The sequence below is a fragment of the Cyrtonyx montezumae genome, unplaced genomic scaffold (genome assembly GCF_038088225.1).
Source record: "Cyrtonyx montezumae isolate F1298 unplaced genomic scaffold, pur_monq_1.0 scaffold_8, whole genome shotgun sequence".
Taxonomy (NCBI): Eukaryota; Metazoa; Chordata; class Aves; order Galliformes; family Odontophoridae; genus Cyrtonyx; species Cyrtonyx montezumae.
This window is the reverse complement of record NW_027072089.1, coordinates 97801524-97827057: the sequence shown is the minus strand read 5'-3', so window position 1 is coordinate 97827057 and position 25534 is coordinate 97801524. Positions and strand designations below refer to the sequence as shown.

At 37.9% G+C, this 25534-nt stretch overlaps 1 protein-coding gene across 2 annotated transcripts in view; it reads right to left on the bottom strand.

Annotated features, from left to right (window-relative positions):
- SEPTIN7 (septin 7) overlaps nt 1-25534 on the bottom strand; it is a 51920-nt gene that overhangs the window by 9830 nt on the left and 16556 nt on the right. For both annotated transcript variants that reach the window (XM_065752362.1, XM_065752363.1), the window contains exons 2-9: nt 15598-15704; nt 9763-9863; nt 9066-9200; nt 6281-6398; nt 4391-4483; nt 3090-3186; nt 1476-1527; nt 462-587 (exon numbers count right to left, since the gene is read on the bottom strand). In XM_065752362.1, coding sequence (XP_065608434.1) covers nt 462-587; nt 1476-1527; nt 3090-3186; nt 4391-4483; nt 6281-6398; nt 9066-9200; nt 9763-9863; nt 15598-15704 — 829 coding nt within the window. The remainder of the gene's footprint in view (nt 1-461; nt 588-1475; nt 1528-3089; nt 3187-4390; nt 4484-6280; nt 6399-9065; nt 9201-9762; nt 9864-15597; nt 15705-25534) is intronic.

The window sequence follows — 25534 nt, the reverse complement described above, 5'->3', positions numbered from 1 at the left end:
GACAACAACTGTTAAAGTTTCTAAACAGATTATTAACCCACACTTCTCTCAGAAGCATCCCAGGTAGTGATGATTCAGCATTCATAAGAGCCAATAATGCCCAAGGTAGTATATATGTACAAAAATAGAAACAGTAATCCAGTAAAACTTTCCATTATACACCAATGATAGATAACTTACAAACAGAAACAGGAAAAATGTTTCCTCTTCAGAGTTAATTCTAACCAAATTCATGTTTTTTAACCTATTCAGTTATACTAGAGCAGACCTTAGCAAACAAAACAAAACCAAATAATAAGTAAGCCAGAAGTGCACAGTGTTCAGACCAGGATGCAATGAAGAGGTAGCCAGCTGAGGAATAAAATACAAAAATAAAGAACTCCCACAATAAACCAACTCACCCAAAAAGAATAAAAAGAGCAAACAAATCAAAGAGCAATACAACCATAACAAGAACTTACTTCGTTAGCTGCCCTTTATTTTTATTGTTGTCAACACCGTTGTATGTAACAGCTGCCAGTTTTCTGCTTCTGTAGTTCTCATAGTGTACATTGTTAGTGACATCCTTCAGGTCCTGCATATGAGTTCTGTCAATAAGTGTAATTCATCAGCTTAGTGCCCAAACACAAAATACTACCTGAAAAACTATTATATGCTCACTTCACAGATGGACTTCAACTATATTCCTTCATTAATGTTCCATATCCCACAATATCATCATTTACACATTTAAATTAGAGCTGTCCAAACAGGAAAGTCACAGAAATACCAGATTAATTTTCCACTGACCTATCTCAAGTTTGCAGTAATTCCAAACGTTATGTGAGTAAATGAGAGTTCTGTGGTTAAACTCTCAAATACATGAAGAATAAATGTGAAAGCTGGACATATAGTAGGTATAGTAGGTATCTATGGCATAAGACTATGGCAGGCAAGAAACAAACCAAGACTTCCAAGTTTATGTCTTCTAAGAGTGCAGAAGATAAATGTAAAGTTCAACATGAACACATAAACATGAGCTTCCTCCAGTATTTTCCTATCATCGCTCTGGAGAAAAGCAAAGCTTAATAGCCAAACAAACCATTGTTACAGCAGATGAATTGATTGAACTGCTGTGAGTATAGGAAGCAAAGCTTCTCAGCACCGAACACTATGGAGCACAGGAGTCTTGCTTCAGAAAGTGCCAGCAATGAAAATTTTAAAGGATGCCTGCAAATAAGTACACATCAACACTAACAGACAACTTGGACTCCTATGGTGTACCACAATTGTTAAGAACAATCAGGAAGAGAGGATTACTTAAAAAACAAAACACCAACCCACTAGTATCGCTTACTAGACACATGGTTAAATGCACTCTTACCAGAAGTGAATGCTTACACTTAAAAATGCAGGATTTGTAAGAATTCATGAGTTAAAATCCTTTTTTCCTCTGATACATACTGAAAATTTAATGTTACCCATAAGCTGCTTACCTTATCAACATGTTCCTCAGAATTGTGAAGTCACAGTGTTCCCCATTTTCAACTGCAGAAAGAGAAATTGTTTTGAGACTCCAACCAAAAAACGTGCCTTGCTCAGAGGCAAGGCTTTTTAGATACCATCCACATTCTATATTCATTCCAACAACCGAATCCCTCCAGCCTTTTTCCACTTGCACAATTTGTGCAATACCAGTGGGAGAGCATTAGCAGCGTAACTCGTTATCAGTGCATCTTACCAGCCAAATTCTTATGTTCCCTGAAGCCATCCTACTACAGCAGAAACACAGTTTTGTCACTCTCACTAGCTTTATGATCCTTCGGAGGCCCTGTCACTACAGTTACATCAGTAAGGGTCAAACATAAAGGGAAGACCTCAGCCTAGATCCTGCTACGCTCGAAATCTTTATAAGGCAGACTTTGTGAAGGCAATTTTTCCCTCCAACCCCACAAAGGAGATGCAAAGTCTTTGTTTGAATTCCATGTAATTTTGTTATTCACCAAATAAGTGAAGGAAGGCTGTATAGTCAGTCTTGCAAAGTCATTTAAGATGCTCCTTTTAGTTAGGCTGCAGTTCTTCCCTTTCAAAAATGATAGAACCACTTGTGTTTGAAACATTTCTGAAGTTTGTTTTAAAATAAAGAAGAGCTGCACCATTTTGTACATTTCAAAACACTAATGCAAGAGCCTTAAAATAAAGCTTGATCCTCTCTGGTACAGCTGGTTTTTACTTTGTGCCAAACCTCATTTCCTGCCAGACATGCACTTCAAAGAGCTACAGCATTGCTCTTTAAAGTACTGGTCCATACTGTGCTTGGTTTCTTTGCTGTTTTGCTCTGCATTGAATTTATAGTCCGTTGCCCTTTGAAGGCAAAAACAGTGAGAAAAACCTTCTCTTTATTCAATACATGCACACTACAAGGAAAAAGACATGCAGATATAATATAATCATGGAAAACAATGCAAGTTTATAACCTTTATTTCACTATATGGCATGTTGCAAGCTCTGTTTTCCACGTGCCATTTCAAATAGGTGAACAGAGTTAAAACACAAGCAGTGGTTGCCAAAAGAACAAGCCGTTATCTTAAAAACTTATTTTCTAGTGTAGCAGAATTTTAAATGAACGAAAAAAAGGGAACTATAAAAACTACTCAATTCAATACCAAGTACCTTCCTGCTATTATGCCTCAGCAATTAAGATGCAAACATTTAAAAAACATCCTTTCAGAAACTTTAAGTTGAATTTAGGCTAGTCAAGTACATCAAATTAACATTTATAATATGAATATCCTGGGAAGTAGAATTCCAGAAATGCTTATATTTTATATAAAAGAAATTAAAATACTGACGCTAGGAAAGACTTTTGATTTAAACCTCATCTTATATAGGAACTGCAGTAAGCTAAAGTTTAGAGTTCCTCAGTAAAACTTCAAGATTCTGCTTGCAAAATGATGTGTTGCTGAACCCTTACCTTGTTCCTGTCAGAATAATCAAAAATAGTATGTTCAATAAGTGTCCAGAACAAAAGACACTAAATTAAGCATTTCAAATAAAGGCTTAATGTCCTAATATGCTTCAAATGGCTACAAACAGCAAGAAAGCCTTACCTTCTGCAACGCCCCATGGGTACTGTCTTCCTCTAACTCTCTTGCCATTGACTTCAATGATCGTATTACTACCTACCACAGCCAAAGGTAAACGGTCCTACAACAGAAAGCATCACTTTAAAAACATAATTCAACATTCCTAATGCAAATTGATAGTAAAAGCATGAACATGTGTACACTAGGCACAAGGCAGCTCAGTGTTGTGACACAGCAATGTAGTTTGCCCAGAGCACAAGAACAGACATATTTCCTATCTCCAAGTAGTTTATTATGCTTTTTATACACACACACACTCCTTTGAAATCTATAGAGTGACACATTTGGTAAATCTGGTTAAGAAATGCTACTGTTATTTGGTAAGCTAAACAAGCAAAACCATTTCCTATTTAATCTTCTCGTACAATAATTAGCAGTTCCTATTGCCACTGGCTACAGTGATTACTACTTTGACTGGATCTACCCAGTTTTCTAAGATTCAAAGAACTACTTCAAGTTCTTGTTTTCAGCTGAAGCAAAAAAAATCTCTCAAGTGTAACAAGCAAAGAAGCCAGGAGCAGCTTCAAACAGCTGAAAGGAACTGCATACAAAGATCAAGTATTTTGCGCTTTCATTCTTGCTTTTATTCTTCCCTTTCTCCTTTAGGTCAGCATATCTTAGTCCCAGAATAGCTTTAATTTGTGCTACTTGTGTTTAATCTGTCTTAGGCAACTCCCACAATAACAAAAGATGTGAAAGGTTTTACAGGCTGTTAAAGTTACTGAGCAAAAAGAAGTAACACTACAAGATGGACATCAACATACAAAAAACAAACCAAAGAACCCAAGTAAACAAGAAGTCTTTCAACAGCCTGACAGCCTTGTGGATTTTCTTCAGTCATTCATCTCCATTCAAGTCTCAGAATATCAATTAGTCAGACAACACTTTTAGTAACTGTAATGCACACACTTCAAGCCACTGCACCCCTTTCTGAAAGAGGATCCTTGTTTCTTACAAAGCTCCCAATCGAACAGAATGTGGCAGGTGAATAAAAGTCAAAGAGGGATGGAATAAAAAGAAAGCGATCTTTAAAAGTTTATCAATGAAAATGCAATCCAGTGCTCTCATTCTGACTTCTAACCATGAGAGAGCTTAAGTAATCTCCGAGAAGAGTTTCGTTCCCTCAGGTGGGAAGCAGCAATTATATCTTTTTTTCATCCTCTCAAATTTTTGGTGGTCTCCTTGCTAAGGAAAAAGTTCTTCTTTCTCCATCCTCTTTCTAAAGAGAAAAAATATAGCAGTTTTTGAAAAAAAGAATTTGTTACCTTTATCTTTTTAACAATCTTGTTTTCTTCTTCATCATCTGTTTCTGGAAATTCATATATTTTAATTTTGTGTTCTTGGATTTCTTTCATTATCTAAAAACAAAAAAAACATTTTTGTTTGAGAAAGACACACTTGGACAATAATTTTTAATTTCTGATTCTCCCTCCTTCTGATTGACCTGCAAGACCCTCTGTACTTAACTTAACGCTGTGAAACTTGCTTAGGTTTAACACCATCGGGCTACTCCAGGGGATTATTACTGTGACTATCACTACCTCAGCAGAAGAGCACAGCTTAGCACTGGAGACTGCATAGCTAATGGAATACTATCCATCAGTGCAAGGCAGCAGAAACAAATGACAATTTTCCACACCCAGGCAAACTGGGAGATTAATATGTGTGCAAATGCAAAAACTAATACAACTGAACTTAAATCCTCAGACTGGTATAGGAATCAGGTAGCTGACAAAAAAAAACAAACCTGAAACACCACCACTAATGCCTGTAGGCAAAACTTCAACCCTTGAAATTCCCACACCTATTCTTTTCCATTTCTAGCACACTTGACCATTGCTTGCTAAAAGTAACATCACCCAGTTTAGTTGATAGATTGATTGTAGCAGCAAGTTGTGTTGAAAAAATATCTGCAAGCCCTAATGAAAATTTAAGAATAACTGACAAAATGAGGTTGCACTGTTTTGGTGCTCAATTTGTCTTAAGTGTAATTTTAGAAACAAGCTGATTAGTTTTCCAGAATTTTAGAGTGGAAAAATATTAGACCATTTAGCTTACAGCTACACTGCAAGGCTTTGGAAAATGTCTCTGATTTACAGGTTTGCAAGCTCATAAAAGGACATCAGCTTCTAGTTCAGGCAAGCACTTATTTTCAAAGTTCCATTTTGGGAAGTCTGCCTTAATTAACATCAACTCATTGATATCATTACATCTATATTAAGAAATATGCTGCATTCTACATTTTTTCCCCTTCTATATAAGGGCTACAAAGATAAAACACATAAGAAACATAAGAAACCAAAATGTTCTCCAGTATCTTGACTAACTTCCACCAAGCCAGGAAGTGACATTTCATCTTTAATCTTACATCAATAATTTTGCATGCATTATCTCTTAATATCAACATTTTGAAGCTGTTACTTTTAAAACTAGGACTGGACACACTTTGATGAAACCAACCTAACATCTTGTTTTATCCTGCTCTGCGTCCTCATTATCCTCCTTGTACAACACAGGAAAGATAAAACAAGATAAAACAAACCACCTGGAAGCATTACCACCAAATTAGTAAAAATACAAAGAAACAATGCCAGTTGTATGAGGGTTACAATTATCTTGTAATCTTTACAAAGTACTGCTGCAGACAAGACTGACAGATGTATGTTTTTCACAACTACTACCTTATCCTTTAATACATACATACACATGCAACACTTTCACGTTGACATGTTAATAGAAATAAAATAATACCTTAAACATTGTTTTTTTGTATGTACATGTTTTGGGGATTATTATTTTGTTTTTTGGGTTAGGTTTTTTTTTTCCCTTTTTTTCCTTTTTTTTTTTTTAAAAAAAACCTTAATGTTAGGCACCTGAATCTTCAAAGGCCCCTCCTCCCTTGCTGATTTTTATCTCAGCAGTGATATACTTCACCTGTCAAGAACCATGCTACACTTAAATCATCTTCCCCTGAGGACAGAAACAAGATTTCACCAAGAAATACAATTAAATCTAGAGATACAAATTACTCAGCTTTGCTGCCTCAAGTCACTGCTTCAGGGTTAGAACTTCACATGTAAGGGGTTATATCTCACCATTTCCATAGGGACCAAGTTAATATTTATGTGGGATAATTCAGTAATCTTTCAGCTCACCTGTTTTTTAAACTGTTGGCATTCCTCAGGTGTAAGTGTGTCTGCTTTGGCAATAAGTGGAATTATATTCACTTTTTCATGCAGGCGCTTCATAAACTCTATATCCAAAGGCTTAAGTCTGAAAGACAACATTAATTAAGATAAATCACAAGGCTTTAAACAAGAACATACAAATTATTTGAGATTTGTCTTGACAGCTATTCTTAAAGCACTGATTTATAAGAGACAGATGCTTGAATTTCAAAAGACTACCTATAATTGCAATAGGAAATTCCCTACTGTGGTACAATGTTAGAGAAGCAAGTCCTAAGCTAATGTTACTAGCTGACTACAAGAGACTTCTGCTAGAAGAAATTATGCTCAGTTTAAACATGTGACAAAAACTCTCCTATCAAGGTTGCAAAGCTCATGTGAGAATTTTATTTTTTAGTAGCGGGTTGTTGAAGACTGTTAAAACTGCCTATGTACAATCAAAGTAGAAACATCTGATCTCCAAAGTCCTGTGTTTAACACTGGAGTGTTACCAAAGCTGATGACAGTACTTTAAACTAAACATCCACTACGTGATTACATAAAAAACACCAGTGCAGGTCAAAATGGTCAATATTTCCTACTTGCTAAAGTAAAGCCAAAGGTTTCAGTGCATTAATGCTTTAGAATTATAGCAAGTTTAGTCAGGCTTAAAGGATTCACTTAAAGGATTTAACAAGATTATTTCTCATATTAAAGAAATTAGGATTAGGAACAGATTCAGTTGGTATTCAAATTTAGCTTCTCCTCCAAACCACATACGCATATATAAAAGAATAAAGAAGAAGCCAAAAGAAAGCATACTTAGTTTCACTTTAACATCTTCTATTTGCCAATGAATTTTTGAGCTTCTCAGCATGCTTCCATTCAATAGTAACACTAATGGATGCTGAGTTGAAAAGCACTGGTGTGACTATCCATTCACTCCACTATGCTCTCCCTCTCCTCATCTCAAACAGCTACCCAAGTCAACATCATGCCAGCAAGCAGCCATCAAAGCAGAGCACTTCCAACTTCAGCACCTGAGAATCAGGCATTAAAACTTTAGATCACAGAGGTGAAGGAAGAGGCTGCAATTCATCACCCAGCCCCTGCTTTCTTTCTTCCTGTCCCGTAGCATCTAAACTTGTTATTTCAGATGTTTGTGTCAACACCAGCTACCAACAGTGAAGCACATTAAATGGAAGGACAAAATGTCCATGGAAGTTGTAGCGAGCTGTTTTTTTTATAAAGATATTAAGTCATTAGGACAAACAAAAGCAAGTTCACCTACAAATGCTTTAACTCACTGTAAACAGACACATGCACTAAGGGTGACAAGTATTTTGTTTGATGAGTCGCACAGGTTGCTATCTTCACAGGAAGCACAATGGAAGACTATGCCACCACAAAAGCCAGGTAGGAAGTGAGTAATGTCCTTTTAGAGAAGAGAGCATCATGAAAGAGGAAATTAATGCTAACGGAAGCACTGATTCTCTCTGGGCTCCATTCATTTCCTTAATTACAGAACAACTCCAATCATTTACTTCAAAAATCGAAAGACCCAATGCAAACTTAACTCAACTTCGAACATTTTTCAAGAACAGCATACATTATCACTGCAGGGAACATTTTACCAGCTTCTAAACTCATAGTCAAAACTAAAACTTGACTGATCTGAAGCATTAATTTTACCTTGCCAACAACTTGTGCCAATGATGGGCTTAGAAGGTTTTAACAGAAAAAATGAGGGAGAAAAAAGATGTTTTTTGAAGAATCTCAAACCTGTACTCTAAGAATTAACATGATGGAAGGTTTATTCCCCATTTTATTAACATGAAATTTTAGTTTGGCACAACTGATGAAGCATTATCTGCCTAATATTTGAATATTTGCATTTAAAATTGAAACGCACATGGAGTAAAATTGAGATAAACATGTACGTTGGTGAAAAAATGTTTAAGATAAGCCTACAGAAGTAAAACAGCCCTTTTACACTGCCAGAGAAATATTCCTCAGAATTTCTTCTGCTGCTTTCTTTTCAGAGCTTTATTACTTTTGATCCATGCAATAGAATACACTACTTTTCTCCTCCTCCTGGTTTTGAAGGTACAACTTAAAGCATCTCCGACAACATCAATCAGCTGCAATACAATACTAAAATGCTAAGCAACCAAATTCAGATCAGCTAACATCTTATGCACTCTGGAAATGCAGTTCTCTCTTTCTACCACTAGATAGAAGTCTGAACAAGTTAAAGAGGTGGAACACTGCATAACAACTGGAAGAAAAAAAATCTAGAACATTGGAATTGTCCCTACACAAAAGATTACACTCTAGGTATATACTTAAAAGGATGCCAGAAACTCTTCAATTTATTGTTAACATTAGAAGGGAAGAGGGAAGAAAAGAGGAAAGCAAAAATCTTGTTGCTTAAATTGTGAGCTGACTTCTACAGTTGAAATATAAATGCAAGTGTATAAACAATGCCACGCAGACCAGAAGTAGTTCTGTATTTTTGAACACCTGTGTATTTTTAATTGTTCTAATATTATTTTTTCTTGTAATGTGACTGATGTGTGATCATGTTTTGTGGTGTTCTATCTTACTATTTCTCAGGCTTGCTGATGTTAGGCAAGCCAAAATAAGCTCATCTTTGCTATTCAGCGCAGCCTGCAGGCCATTTAGGAGAAGTTCCTAAGTAAAAAATGCCAAATTTGAGTGTTTGTATGAGATAAAGACAGAGAAAGGAAACTTAACATGTGCTAATACTAACCCGTGTCCTGAAGGAGCAATGAAGTATAAACAACACTGAACTCTATTATCTGGCATCTGACGTCTGTTCACTCGAGATTCTGCATTCAGGTAGTCCTCAAACTTACTGTCAATGTAGTCAATAACAGGCTGCCAACTGCAGAGGTCACATAAGTAAAAACCAGTAAGTTACATCATTTAGGTAAAAACTCTGACTTTGCTAAGAATTAGTTGACTTTTCTTTTTTTAAATGAAATAATTCAACACAACATATTTTAAGCAAACAGCTTCCAAACATACAATTGAGTTACACACAGGCCTTTAGACTGAATACACTATTTCACTGGAAAACCCTTACAAACACAATTACCTTCATCGTAATAGCATTAAATAGAATACTGAAAAGATCAACAAAAGGAAGTGCTTTGGTGGTCAAATCTCGTGAGAGCATCTAAGTAGGTTCAGCATACTGAAAGTGCTGGTGAAGAGCTAAATGTTCTGTCCACTGTGAAGGTATTAAGAGACAAGCAGATAGCATTTCTATCAAGTTGTAATGAAAAGTACAAGAATCAAAGTTTCTAGTTAATAGCAAAGGCAAGTTTAAATACTTCAAGTATGTTAACTGAAGATCATACACTTAAATCACAAGGTAAGGTATTCTACCACACACATACAAAAAAAAGATCATCCCATATTACTGTGGGAGAATATCTTCTTACCAATTACTATTATCCACAGCATCTCCAAATCCTGGTGTGTCAACTATTGTAAGTAGTAACTGAACACCACCTTCTTTGATTAAAACTTTTGACTGCTCAACCTGTAAAAAGAATCAGATTAAATGCTTCACAATAAAACCACCAGTTTTAAACAACAGGAAAAGCACTGTTCAACAAAAAGCTGCTGTTCATTCTGCCATGGAGCAAAATCCCAATTCTTTTTCAGTAATCATTGACTTGTACATCAAAATGGATCATGATTTAAAATGTAAGTCTGTAATAAAAGAAGCTATCTAAATATATTAAATATCCTAATGTTTCATCTCCTTTAAAAAGAGGAAAAACCCTAAGCTGATGTCAGCATAAAAAAAGATACTGAGATATCCATATCAGTTATTTTAAAGAAATAATGCTTTTTTTTTTTTTTTTTTTTTTTAGAGCTCCACCACCTGCCTCAACCATCTTAAATGTTACATTTCTAGTTCAGTTCATGCCTTCTTAAGAATGTGCTTGCTTGCGTTCAGCTAGCATAATGCTGGGGAAAGAATCCTAGAACATGACTGTTTCCTGTCATAAAGGCAGCAAGACTGGAAGAGAGTACAACCTAGCTGCAATCTGCTGTAACACAACTCATGTGACCATCCTGGATTGGTTTTCTGGTAGCTCAGGTCACTGATGGAAATCTGACTCAACAAGACAACCATCACAGCACAAGATCTGATGCAGGATCTGGGTGTGGGAATGCCTACTACAGCTGTGACCATCCACAATCAGCAGAGCTCTGTGAGTTTGCAGGAAGTTGGTCAGCAAAGTTCAGGCTGAACAGCAAATGGACTGCCAAGTCCATTTTTTCCTCATATGATGTAGTAATATCTCAGTAATTATTGAGAAAGTAACTATAAGAGGTTTATCCCCCTACGGATGTTGCATTTGGTGATAAAACATGCTATGATCACTGTCATACCTGTCAGTCTGTTCTCAATAGTAAGAAGTGAGAAATTCACAGTAGCATTCTGGCTCTTTAGAATTGCTCACATATTTAATCATGCTTTTTTTCATATTAATAGTAATTCAACAGAAATTGTCTAGAAGCTGTTTTCTAGATACAGATTTAATAAATCAACCATTCTATTTATTGCTCTTTATAGCAAGTGACCACACACAAGTTTGCAGTCATTCATGCCACAGCATTGCTTCATATACAGCCTAAGCCTCTTAATCATTAACTACAGAAAGAAAATCCAGTTACATGTAACTACCTGCAAGAACAGTAATGAGCTGTCAGAGTAGAAACTTAGATGAAAACTCCTTTCTGGACAGCCTCTTGACCAGCTCAGGGTTGGATACATCCTTCCAATGATACTTGAGAGCTTGCCCATAACTATTTGTGCACATAAAACAGGCTGGCTCACACACACACCTGAAAACTGTTGCTAACACTTTGCAATCACTGCCTATATGAAATAACTTAAAACCATAAGATAAACATTCTATCTGCAGAAAGTAAAATGAAATACCTCTTGCACAAGGCACTTCAAATTAAGAAGAGAATATTATTGCTTTCTGTGCTTCTTTGTAACTTTAAAGAAGTTGCAGCTCCATATTTAACCTCTAAATACATAGAAAACCATCTTTTCCCCCTTACTTAACACTAGGTACCCTATCCAAGCCAGACCGATCCGTTTTACTGCTAGATCTGAGCAAAGGAATTCAGCAATACCCTGGCTGTCTGCAGCATGCAATAACCATGAACAGATTCCTCATCCAACAAAAAGGCAAAAAAATAAGCATAAAATCAGTAAGTCATCTTCATAAAAGGATCCTCAGTGCTGGGATAATTTGAACGATGATATACAGGAGAATTTAGGTTGGAGTGAACTTCAAGGTCACCCAGTTCAACCTCCTTCTTGAGTATGCCTAACTGCAAGGCTATGAAAGATTAAAAAAAAAAAGTTAAAAAAAAACCACAACACAACAAAAACCAACAAACCAAACTCACTAAAACACACCCACATCTAGTTTAGTCTCCACTGAGCCACCCTTCCACTAACTGCATGACTTCTACACTTCCAAAAGTGTCCAGTACAAAGCATGGAGAACCTGTGAATATGTGCAACACTCTAAAATGTGAGGTTTTAATTGTGGTGAGTGGATTTTTTTCCCCCCTTGAGAGCTCCATAGAGAAATTTTATCGTACACAACTGATGCCAGAACTCAAGGCAGTAATCCCCAGGCACACAGTCAACTCAGCCAAGAGTTTACTACTCACAAGCTTTAGCATGCAGAAGATTAACTTCTGATTCCTTGAATTCTTTTTACTATCTTGCACACACAGAACGTTCCTACAACCAAGCTCTCTGCAAGCATAAGAAAGCCATAACACTTTCTAAATGCTACAGATGATAACATTAAGAAGTGTACTCTTGCCAAGTGCTACAAGGTATCAACTTTATTCTCCAGCACAAAAATTCCCAGCAAGAGTCATTAAATTCTGAAGCCCTCATAGTGGAATGCTTTTACAGGAAAAGCAATTAATAAAGCGTAATCTTGAATGTGTGTTTATAACCAAGAAAAAGGAAGGTCAGGAGTTCCCTAGAAATGCCACACCAAACATTTCTCCCCGAGTGCAGCTGAATTTCTGAAGTCACCTTCTGACAAATGCCCTGCCTCTGTAACTAAATCTCTGCCGACGATGCCAACATCTTACTTGGTGGTAAGGATTCAAATTCTTACTTCTCATCACTTCATGTAAACTCTCCTGCAAGAGCAAGGCAATTTCAAATACCTATTGAATAAGAAACTTAGTCAATCTAAGTAAGTGTTTGTGGATGTGCTGAGGACAGTCAGACCATACCCACCACACACGGCAGGTGGTATAGACAGCTGTAGGGACAGTAGGTAAAAAACCTGCCCTTACAGCCTCCGAAAAGTTGCCTTTCTTTTGTAACCTAAATGGATGTGCCCATACATGGTCAAAGGCAAAGAACACAGCAACATCTGGAAAAGATCCAAAAAAATCCCTGTAAACTAGTGTCATTCATAGTTAAGCATCCAACTGCATCCTATCATCTGGTTTCACAAGTATTCCCAAGGGATTCATGGAAAACATTAGTTCAAGCCTTGGAATTTAAAACGTTTAACAAAAGCCCTGCTGCAAATGGCCATTTTCCCATGCACTCTGGTTAACTGGGTCACAACTGGTCTATCCTGCAGTGCTACACAGAATTCTGTGACACTGAGCACGTTACAGCGTGGCTATTTCAATGGATTAAAAAGGAGTTTGCATCCATCTGACATCAACTTATTTACTGTTGTTTTTTTGTGTGTGTGTGTTTTCCATGAAAGGAATGAAAAGGATGTGCCTTGTGAGACAATGTCAAGCCACTACTGTTTTCAAGCACTGCCCAAACTACAGTTAGCAATTATTTAAGTGAGACTACTGCGTATTTCCTGATCAATGACTCCCACCGTATCAGAGCAGGAAATAATTACCACTGAGAGTTTAGGCTGCTCTCATGTCATGTCTCACCTCTACCCTACAAAACCTTAGCATTCTGATATCCAGCTTAAAAACGCTTACACTAGCCAAAAGTACAAATCCCATGGATCCAAATACCAGATTTTGTTACTAACTCTTTGATTTATTATATGCTTGGAACCACATACAAATCAGCCAGAGTTGCCAGCACACGCAGTTTCCAAAGTTGTAGTCGGAAACTTTCATCCTCACTTAGAAATTGAAATAAGAGACTTCTGTCTTTGAAAAACACAACAGTTCAGGATGATTAGATCATCTAACTTTGCTATTTAGCACATGAAAACACTTAACTGAGACTCCAGAAACTCCACATTAACGTTTTTTTATTTAGTTTTATATTAATCCACCATTAGCAAGGGACAGAGTGAGTTATCTCTGAAAACTGTCTTGTTTGTTTTTAAGTTTGAATGTGAATTTTTATTGGGTTTTTTTCCCAGTTAAAAAACATCTTCCAATGACAGGTTGCCAACTCACCCTTAAATTATTTAAAACAATACATGCAAGTGAACATAATCTGAATTGTTTTACCTTCAGCTACCAATGCAAAATCAACAATAAAGAAGTCACATCAAGCTTCTCCTTCAATAAGGAAGTCACCCTTCTATGTAGTTTCCCAGTATTCACTGAGCTCCATTATAGCTCATTAGTAAGTTTACTTTATTAGAGTTACATATTTGCACACCTTTTCCATATCACTTAACAGTTCTTTAAACCAGGTTCATCAGCTCAGCTTTTCTTAATGCTCTAATGCCCCTATTAACAAGCTGACAAGCCTGTGGCTCACTTTGTCACAGACTGTGATTTTCCAAAATAGTTTGACAGACATGGCCAAAGCTTACAGAAATACACTGTTTGCCTCCAGATGTTTAAAAGTTTTCCTCCAAATAAAAAAAATAGATAAATAATATTCTGTAACAAACACGCTCTATATTAGTATTTGAGTCTCTGAAGTTGAGCTAACTGACAAGCAATTTTATTTAACCTTCCGATGGATGAGCATAAGCAAGTTTTTCCTGGTTACCATTTAGTGTTCTGAGACTGGATAAAAAGGGGAAAAAATAATAAAAGTTTGACACCCAAAACTCCAGGAAAACAAAAAAAAAACCAAACATGTTCACAAAATACTAAGGTCAGTGGATCATAGCACTGGAATAGTGCTACCCAATTCCAACGAGCATTCAATTCTAGAACTTCTGTTTAGTATTCCAAGTACCTACTAGCTCAGCACAAGGCTTCCTAATCCCCTCTTGACAGCTCTGTCAGTACACAATCACTTCGGACACAGCTGAGGTGATCTAAGTGTCACATTTTGCAGTTGTCGGAACTGTGAGGGACAACAGTAGCAGTCGTGAGCCATAACCTGGCAATCAGCAGAGGTCTGCATGAAATTGGATTTATCGTAAGCTGTCTTCACCAAAATCTTCAACAAGTGTCTGACAGACATCAAAAGAAATGAGCGGAGCTAGCCTGTTCTTATTCCTTTGGTCAACCATGGAGGCAGAAGACAGCTGACTGAAGAGTAATTATTTCCTCAGCTACTCACAACACCAGGAAGAGTTTGTTTTTTTTTTCTTAGTATTAGGATGTTTTCTTTTAGACTAATATTTTTTATTATAAAATCAGCATGCTGTTCTTCTCAAGAAGAAAATATATTCAATGGCAGCAAAATATTACAGAAAACAAATAGATCAAGATCTGCTTTTTCAATGTGACTAAGCATTTCAGCCATAATGAACACATGCAGGAACATATTCTTTGCCTAGGAGTCTAGTGCTTAAAGTCAACCAGGTCCACCCTAGTCCAGAATAACTTCTAACTGGTGGAAAATGCACCAGAGAGGATGCAGGTTGCAGAATACTGCTGGGTAGTTTTACACAAAGGATTTGTAGTAAGTGGAAGGACCTAATAACACACAGTTTCTGAAAGTCTTTAAAAATGTTTTAAAATGCTGACATTTTTTACTGCACATTTAAGCATTTCCACATATAAACTCAATATTTTAATTGATAATAAGGCATTCCACTTCCCAACAGGACTGAACCCATGTGATATCCCTAAAGCACAAGCAGCACACGAGGTACTTCAGGGCTCCCACACTTCAAAAGGCTACAAGTTTCATAGACTGAAAGTTTAGCATAGCTACTGTACGCTGGGCAGCACAATGAATATTTCTTAGTGGTTTCCATTACGGTACAGTTATTTAAAACACATGTACTTATCTGACAACTGTATCACCTTATGTCACACCTAAATTGCCAGTTAATTCACTCAAGCTGCAGTCTTCCCCCTGGACGTACCTGTACAGTCTTTTTAATTCTGTGTGAAGGACCTGGATACTCCGGGGAATATAATTCTGTTAAGAATAACGAGTTGATTAATGTTGATTTTCCCAGTCCAGATTCACCTAAAAGAAAACAGAAGAGATAGTAAAGCACAGAGATGGTATAAACACCTAGACAGATATTTCAAATACTCTTAAAATATAATACCTGAAAATATTCACTGCTTTCTGAGGGTTTGCGAAGCTGTCATTTTCAGATACATATAACCTTTTATTTTATTTATCTCTTTTTTAAATGAAAAACAGCAAATCAAACTGTCACTGTTAGATTCTACGTTCATTCACTTTTCAGATTACATTTTCTGGTAATGCTAAAAACACATTTAGCACTTCTCCATAGCTCCTACTACACTACACAAAGGCTATATTACCCAAATCAAAGTTTATTAACTAGTCATCCTGCTGATACCAGTTTGTATCATGTTATCAAAGCAGACTGACTTATCTCCTTCATGTTGATATTATTTGAAGATCCTACTGTAAGACAGGGAGGGGGAAGAGAAAAGAACTTGATATCATTTTGTTGTCATTACTGAAGTCATGAGAGCTAAAATGAAGTTTCAAAGCTTGGTTTGCAAGGCAATTTTGTTGGTGGTGCTGCGGCATGGAAGGGGAATGCATTTTATTTGTGGTAGATTTCTTTTGCTAAATTGTTCATGAACAACAGTAAACCAGCCTTGCTAACGAATCTGTAGACAATACTGCTGTGACAATCCAAATGAATACATCTACAGATCCCACAGTAAGTGACCCCCATGTATAGCTCTGGAGAGACAGGAACAAGATTTCCAGATCAGCTACTTGGGTTACAGTACTCAGAAATACAAGTCTTTTACTTAGCTTTGTATCATAAAGGAGTTATTTCAATGTGATAACTCACACCAGCATGAAAATAAGCAAAAAAGTATACAAAACTCATATTTTTAGTTTCTCTTTGAGTTTTACCCATTCACAGTTAACGTTAACTGAAACAGATACAGTGACACAGAAATTTGCTCTTACGGTAATGCATTCATATATAAACTAAAAACTAGCCTGCTACACCCTGTCCACCACCTTAAATGTTGACAGTTTTAGAGACTAAACTTCAAGTTTCAAAACTTGTCTGAATAACTGTTCTAGGTTAACATAAGTAATCCAGAGCTACGAAACAGAAAGCAGCCATGAGCCCCAGCAGACAAGGCTGTGTTTCCGCTGTAATCGCTGGCTGGATTTCATCCACCAGCTAGTTTATACGCATCAGCCAGCTCCATTACAAGCGTGGAGCTCCAAGTCTCCGTGGTACTGAACAGAGCAATCTGATTAGCTGTACTGTAAATGGATTAGCAGCTGCTGAAACACTGCAAGTGTAGCTCCTGCAGTCTGGCTCTGCTATGAGTAGCACTCTTCCAGCCCAGCCCACCCTGCCTGAGGGCTGAGCTTCCTGCAGGGACAGATCATGTGGGGAGCACGGGCTGCAATGGCCTAGGAGCAAGGAGACACCCCAAGTTATAACCTCAAAGCAGCACCACTGGGATCACAAACCCCAAAACGATAGCAATCCATGAGCTAGGAGGGATGGGTTTGCAAGACGTGCATTTCATAACTACCACTGCAAATTTTGCCTTTTTCTGTGCTCAGATCTCTTAATGTTTCACACAGTGCAGCGAATACATTGCTGAGAAATGGCTGGTTGCAAGGGACGCACAAACACTGATGCTCTTCACTTGCTCAATCTTAAGGGCAGGACCAGCTGCAGTTCCAAGTATCCTACTAAGTCTGTAGCTCCCACAAAGTTCAGGTTGCCAGAACACCCAGTGCTGCAGCCAGTCTGAAGCTCCGATCACTCCAGGTAAGCTGAAGAGTTATTCATCCACCAGACTGAACCTCATTTTGTAATTTATAATTCACATTCTTTTGCAGGTCACTCCTCCTTCTCAATTGATCATAATCTCCCCAAAGGCTCTCTGCTGCACTGTTGAAGAAGCACTTACAGGCTACAAAAGAAAAACATTTGAGTAGCCAGTTCAACTTCTATGTATACAAAAAATTGCCCTTTCTTACCTCTCTCAGGCTTATCGAGAGAGTGGAAAACACAGCACAAACACTTTTCCCAAAGATTACACTGCTTGTTGTAGTACCACTGAAATTCAACATATGGAAATGAGATTTTTAGCTCTGAAAAGATTTGATGAAGAGCCAAACAGCTCACCCAAGATGGCTGCTGCAGCTGCAGTACTCCACACAGGCTGCTTTCTGACCTACTGCAGCATCAGGTGCTGACAGATTTGGGGTTTCTTTCCCTCCTAAACGGCACCAAGGATGGGAAGGTAGTTTTGAGCTGAACTCAGCTAAAAGACAACACACTAACTACATTAAAGCACTATCCTCTGCTCAAATGTGCCCAGCCATCTAAATATACATACTGATGCTAACTTTAATCAACCAGTGCAGATTGCAACAGTTTAGGCTGCTTAATCAGTATACCACCTTGTAATTAACACCTACGATGGCAGTTAAGGCTCTAATGGCAAATAAATTACACTGAAAGCATAGGAAAAACTTAACTGGAACATTTAACTCGATACTATGAGGAGTCACACTGCCCCCACTGCTGTCCAGTAAGAAATACTGTGCTGACTGCAAAGGATGCAGAATTAAAGAAGCTAAATATATACAAGCAATTCTAGCCAGCCTCACACATTTAAATATTCTGATCTTAGCTAGAAATATGTTAAACAAAACCCTTAGCTTCTTCCCCAAACAGAGGCCTGTTCAATATCAATTCGACTGAAAGGATTCCCTACTGGAAAGGCTTGAAATGCAGATTCAGAGGATTCAATGGGCTATAAATGCTGCAAATAAAACATGAGAAGTGAGAAAACAAATACTTTGCCTTAACATAAAAAAGCACATTCACAAAAAGTGCATTTTCCCCACTTCATGTAACCTTCTTTGATGAGATTTCACACTTAACACAAAGAAGCAGGATACAAGGTGATAGAACCATTTCAGTGGTCCTACCTTCCCATCACTCTGTGCATCATGATGCATAACTAGATCCAGCAGCCTAATTCAGAGTGATTTTTAAGAGATATCCTGACTTTTCTGTTTTCAGCATAAAATAATTCACTTCAGAAAGGAGAAAAAGGAAATAATTTGTAGGGTAATTCTGAACACTGAAGTTTAATTATAATTTGTGATGTTAAATAGTGCTGACTTCCTTTATTTTGCCCCACTAGATGTTTCATATATGCTTTAGGTTCTTATAAACTTCCAGTTCTTTCTCTTCAATATTTTGTGTCTAAGTTAACAGCAAATTAGTGCTTCAGAATTCCAACGTTTCCCCAAGCTGTGTTTCCTTTGGAGTTATATCCAAATACATTGAGTTAGCCACTCCCATTGGTAGGCAGGCACTTCTCTTACACAGTCCCAGCAGTCATGCAAAAGATGATCTTTCACTAGACCGGAGGAACTGCAAGAGTTTGACTCTTCTCATGTCTTTGGATTTCTAAATGTCCATACAAACACTGGAGCTTTTCCTCATACTTTTCTAAGTTGTATGTATCATGTGCCTTTTTTTTTTTTTTTTTACCAGCTCTTGTTCCAACTTTGTAACTTCAAAGGAACATAGGCTGCAAGCCTCTCCTCCCTACGATAATAGAAATGAATTGTTATCCTTAAATCTTAATGACACTGCTTTTTTTTCGTCATTCATTGTTGTGGCACGTTGAGAATGTGGCCTATTTCCAACCTCCTCCAACTTCTCAACCTCCACCATCCCTATGCAATCAAGTACAAGGGAAATGGGTAAGCAGTCCAATCCAGCTTCATATGTGATTCCTAACATATTCATAACTCCAGCTGGAGAGTACTATCTTCCCATTACATTCTCCATTGCCTGATAACGCACCATGTATCTTCAGGTTATCCTAACTCGTTGAAAATCCAGCATCAGCCTTCTACTGCCATCTCCTTGTACTTTTAGAAATCTTTTTCCAAAATCCAACCTTCAAACTCACAAGCACACCTTGCATGATTAGATTTATGAGCACTTGTTAAACGTGATCCAGATAGCTAATCAATGCTGAAGGTTGTAAGTGTGCTCTCTAAACGTTTTATTTGCTTATTCTACTCCTTCATTGAACAAGAAAAATTACTCTTGCAGATCTGGCCAGAAGTTTGCTACTCCTCACTAACAACTAGCAGCTACCATCACTGCAGCAGTATCTCATGTTCATGCCCTATGACATTCAATTACACCACTGGGAATGTGACTACGTACACTTTCTGTACCCAGGAATTTCCAGACTCCAAGTAGAATCCATAAAGCCACAGTTAAATTGAACTGAGAAGCATGTTTCACGTACTATCACCAAGATGACCAAGTTTCAGCCACTCTATCTATTTAGAACAGCAACACCTGCAGATTCAAAATCACAAACTGCGGTGGGTGAGAGAAATGTATGCTCATCTCAGGGTGCCTCAGACCTTCAAGACAAGCCAACAGCACTTTGAGTCCCAGATGAAACAAGTTATCTACCGTACATTTTTTCCAAAGCTCCCACTGCATTTTAAGATGACTCTATTTAAAGCTGCTCAGTACAAGTCTGTCAAATATATGCTGCAGGTGTTTTACTCCAATACATTTCTTCTCAGACATAGGAGTAGAGATTTTTAGCCCTAGATATTTAAAGGGGATCAAGTTCAACAGAAAAAGTGCTGTACTTCCCAAGAAAACAGCTACACAGAATACTTACATCAAAGCATGTTTTATTTTTAGCAGGTAAGTTAGGCTTTTGATGGAATTTCTTCCATTTTATAATTTCTAATTCAGTTTTTGCTTAAAATATAGTCCTAGCAGTTTGATGTCGCTCATTCAAAGGAGGAAAAAGCTTGTCAGAAGACAAAAATAATACTTTTCCCTTTCATCCCTGTACAACTCATAATACATGCACATGACAGCACCTGCAGCTTTATGCAAACGACCCACGTCTTTGATGCTGCTGTATCACAGTTCTCAGTTTTTATACAAAAATGAAGCAACACGAATAATCAGAGTTCATGAATAACCAAACAGCAGACTAACAAGCAGCGCCGAGAGCAAGCAAGAAAGCATACAGAGCTTGTTCTGGTGGAATAGGCTTCTCACAGAGGAACGACGCTCCGCCACATGTCATTACAGATGACCACAAAAACGGAGGCTACAAGATGCATTTAATTTTCAGTCTAATTTTAGAACTTTTCGTAAAGGCTGGTTCCTGCCTTCACAGCACTCTGCAAGACACGGAACAACCTTTCAGGAAACCTGTGAGAACATCCACGTGAGACGAAGCCCAGTGGAAGGAGGAGCGGGCACACCACCGCGCTCTACAGCCTCCCCCATCTATCTACAGCACCATGTCAGACATTGTCATGTGAAATGCTGCAGACAGTTCAACTTTGTGCTTTGTAGGCGTTCACAATGGGAATAAAGCCAAGGCTCCGCCATTTCGTAATTTATGCTCCAAATTGAAGTTATGGAAGTAACATCTGTTAGAGCCACGGAGCTGATCCTAGCAAAACACTGCTGGGAAGTCTGCTGGCGATAAATTTGCTTTTGCCTATCAGCAACTGCGTCAACAACAACAAGAATTTGACATTCAGTATACAAGGAGATGATTTCATCAACTTTTTTCAAGCATAATTTAAAATTTAAGCGCAATAACTGAGGACAGACTCTTGGCGGACTGTTCTGGCCACAGACCCCATCTAAATAATTCAGAAAAGCCAATAAAAAGGGGAATGGAAGTACTTCAGAAGAATACTGCAACAGACTTAAGATAGCTTTTCTCAAGAAATATTAAAACCCCTCCAAGCAGAGAGGCTTCTAGCTTTCTGCAACTTCATGGGTTAAAATGGCTGTGAAACACTGGTTTATCTGATCAGATTTTGGCTGTGGCCAAAATAAATGCTCCCTTACCCCCAGCCACAGCTTGTGCTGGGCTTCATTCTGTAGCACAGCAAAGCAAGGACGTCCAGGACCTGAAGGGGGCCTACAGGAAAGCTGAAGAGGGACTATTTATACGGGCAGGTAGCAACAGGATGAAGGGAAATTGTTTTAAATTGGAAGAAGGTAAATTTAGACTGGACGTTAGGAAGAAATTCTTTATTGTAAGAGTGGTGAGACACAAGAACAGGTTGCCAGGCAAGGCTGTGGATGTCCCCTCCCAGAAGGCATCCAAGGCCAGGCTGGATGGGGCCTTGAGCAACCTGGACTAGTGAGAGGTGTCCCTGCCTATAGCAAAGGGGTAAAAGATCACACTGTTCCAACATCACCGATCACGAGGCAAAGAAAACAACCTGTCAGCATAGAACAGTATCTGGTCTACTAAAGACGGAAATCACTGATTTCTGTTCAGTTAAAGTTTTCGATCATGACAGCAGATAATAAAAACATCCCACATCTTTGGTCCACCTCCAAATCTAGCACTAGTAACAGCTGAAGTGTAACAACCTGGAATCCAGCATCTAGGCTCTATGCACCTCCATGTGTTCAGCTATTGCTGCAGCCCAGGCTTGCCAAAGCTCACTTTGATTTGTTTCCTGTGCTAGTTAGAAGAAATCCCCGATGCCTGATGAAGATGTATTCATGCTGCAATGCAGTTTAGAAGACATTACAGCAACAAGGAGTTTTCAAAACTGACCTACATGGAAAATCCAAATTCACAATATTGTGAATTTGGATTTTCTCTGTGAAATTACTGCATTGAGGGATTCAACTGAAACTGACAAACTGCTGAGCGCCAAGAAAACCATCTTCTGTGGTTAAATCCCACAGCCAGCATGTACCTTGAATTTTCACACATCTTAACGAAAACAAAATGGAATGTCTTCAAAAGAGAAGGAAAAAAACTGTGTCCAAAATGAAAAAAAGGAACAAAGACAGCAGTGAAAGATGCTAGAGAAGACTAACAGTATACACCTTACAATATCACTGCTATGTCTGGAAGAACTATTCAGCTTGAGAAAGCTGCAGAGCTAGATACTCTCTGAAGAGAGACCTAGTGATGAATATTATTCATTAAATTCCCCAATTACGTGAATTTTCATTAAAAATAGGAGAGGGGAAAGACAATAGGAACACAATTTTTATCTATACATTATTAATACACTGCTATGCATTCCTATTGACAACCAACTATTCAGCACTTCCAGCACATACTGTAACTTTTAAAATAGCCTTAGCTCTTGAGTCAGCAGATGTTAATCAATATCACAGATTATTTAGTCACAGAAAGGTCCTTCATTACTCAGGTAGAAAAAACCTGACACAGCTATTTATAGGACGATAAGGAAATACTAACAAAAAAAGTGATTTGGATTCCTAAACCTTTAAGGATAAAAAGAGACAACAGTACAGAGGATCAACATCTTAAAAGCTCATGTTACTTGTTTCCTACTTCAAACTAGCAAGTTCTACGCATCAGCTCAGGAAGAAGGAAGGGAAGGGAAAGCCCATTATGCTGGATCTTACTAAAATCAAACAAAACAATTCTAACAAAAATAAGGCAACATCAACAGTATCACTGAAAATTTGAGAAGGGATAAAAATAGATTTTTTATTTAAACTGAAATTAGTGAGTCTCCTGCATAACTCTAGAAAGAGCACCTAGACTGACTTACTCAACACTGCATTAGCTCTCCCCTTTCAAATTACACATGAGTATAATAAAAACTACCGGAAATAAGAGCTGAGCACTTTGAAAACATCCCAGGTGAAAAATTCTGCCATCAAAGCAATCCATAAAGCACGTCAGAGGACTAAACAGATTTGTAGTGCTACTCAAAATTCCTCTTACCACCTCATACCTCACTCTCAATGCCTTCTATTATTGTTGCCTGTGTGAGCACTTGCTATTGCAGGCAGCACAAAGAAAAGTATGTTTGGACAAGGCACTTAACTGGCACGAGTGGCAGGAGAAAGACGGACAGCTTGCTTACAAAATTCTGCAAATTTAGCCTGGTAACATTGTTTTGGGACAATAAATAGTGAAAAAATATGGGAATGGCCTCTGCAAGCTGGGAAAAAGGGAGGGAATTCTATGTCTGCTGTTCAATATTGGCTTAGTGTTAATAAAACAAGTAGAATAGATGCAGAGACATTATCTGTTGGATATGCTGCTGCCCCTTTTAACCGAATATGTTTGTTTTGTCAGACTGTTTATCTCATTTACTTGATGTGATTCTACGGTCCTGTTTCCATGAGACAGCTTCCTCTATATTTCACAGAAAATGGGTACTTTTTCCTTTAAGAAAAATAGACGTAAGCTGAGGTAGGTTAGAATCAGCTTGTATCGTTGAAAGTATACCTTTTTTAATGTCAAGAGGAATCTGTTTTGCTTAAACACTATAAGCCATTGCTTCCAAATTGCTACAAAGACTATTTAGTTTTCAAGTAATTACCGAGAGGAAAAATGAGCTGCTTTTGTAACCAAAAGAAGCATGCATTTAGAAAGCAGAAACGAAAATGGATGTGTTTGTTGATAAGGTGACACCCTAAGACCCGTCTAGTGTGCTTACTCTTAAGGAGCTAGAAAGCTCGCTGTGATTTGTGCTGGCTGAATGTAAAGGGGAACTTCTGGAGCTTCTTAGAACTAGGGAAGACACAGCTCAGAGCCAGGAATGCAGAATCAGGCAGACACAGGCCTGGTCTCCACAGCACATCAGGGCAATGTGCAATGAATTCAGGCAAATGTTTTCTCATATCAACAGTCAAATGCAATATTAAAACAAACAAACAAACAAGACAAAAAGCCACTGACTTCATAACTTTGTGAGTATCTGACATTCTCTCTTCTTTCTCAATGTCTGCAGAGCAGACAGCTGCTGGTTTCTGCTATGCATGGCACAGATACAGCAGAAAAGCAGTGAACAAGCACTTGTCAATAGTCAATTTCCTCTAAATTATCAACTCTGGATACGTTCCGCATTTTGGCCAGCAGCATATCACCTAAGAAATAAGAAAATCTTGCTACTTCTCTTCTGCTACAGTGTGATGGTATATTTTTAAATTAGTCTTTCTAATACAGAATGTAACAAAATCTCATCTTGACCCCTGTCTACGCTACTCCAAATAAACTGATATAAAAACAAGTTCACACTTACCCTAAACAACATGCCATTTATAAAGCAGGTAAAGTTGTGTTGTTTGTCTTACAGCAAAGACTTGCCTTCATCCTACGCTGACTGGCTGGATCCATGGCACCAACAAGGCACATTGCCAAAGCACAGACGTACTCACTTATTAACAAAAACCTAATCTGATGCATGACTGCAGCTAAGCATTGCTAGAGGTTATGCTTACCCTGAGCCCTCAAAAGTTTCAGACAGCTACAGGTTTCACAAAGCACTCTTTCTAAATATTTACCTTGGATTATTTTTCAGTGACACTCCACAAAAGCTGGACTCCGGCATGAATTTATGTACTATTTTTAATACAAAAATCTCTACAAAATGAGCATCTCTTCCAACTACAAAGGGTTGAAAATTTTGCAAGAAAGATATTTCAGATAAACATAGATCCTTCATTACAACCATTACGAAACAGTCAGTAATTCTGATGCCCTAAGACTTTTAGCCAAAATCCAGAACAACACCAAGAAAACCTAGGTTCATTTCCACAAGTTTCTGAAACATGACAAGTTCCCGAAACAGATGACAAGTTCCCAAAGTGGTATCGACCAGGACTGCTACCAAAAAATAAAAAAATAAAAAAATCCCAAACTCTGTACCATCCATTCCTTGTGTTGACATGAGATTTTCTTTTGTCACACAGACCACCCCCACCTTGCTGCTCCAAGAAAACTGCCCAGTTGGATTCATATGCCGATCCCACCTGGACAAAGCAACATTAGTCATTTCAGCAGGGAAAC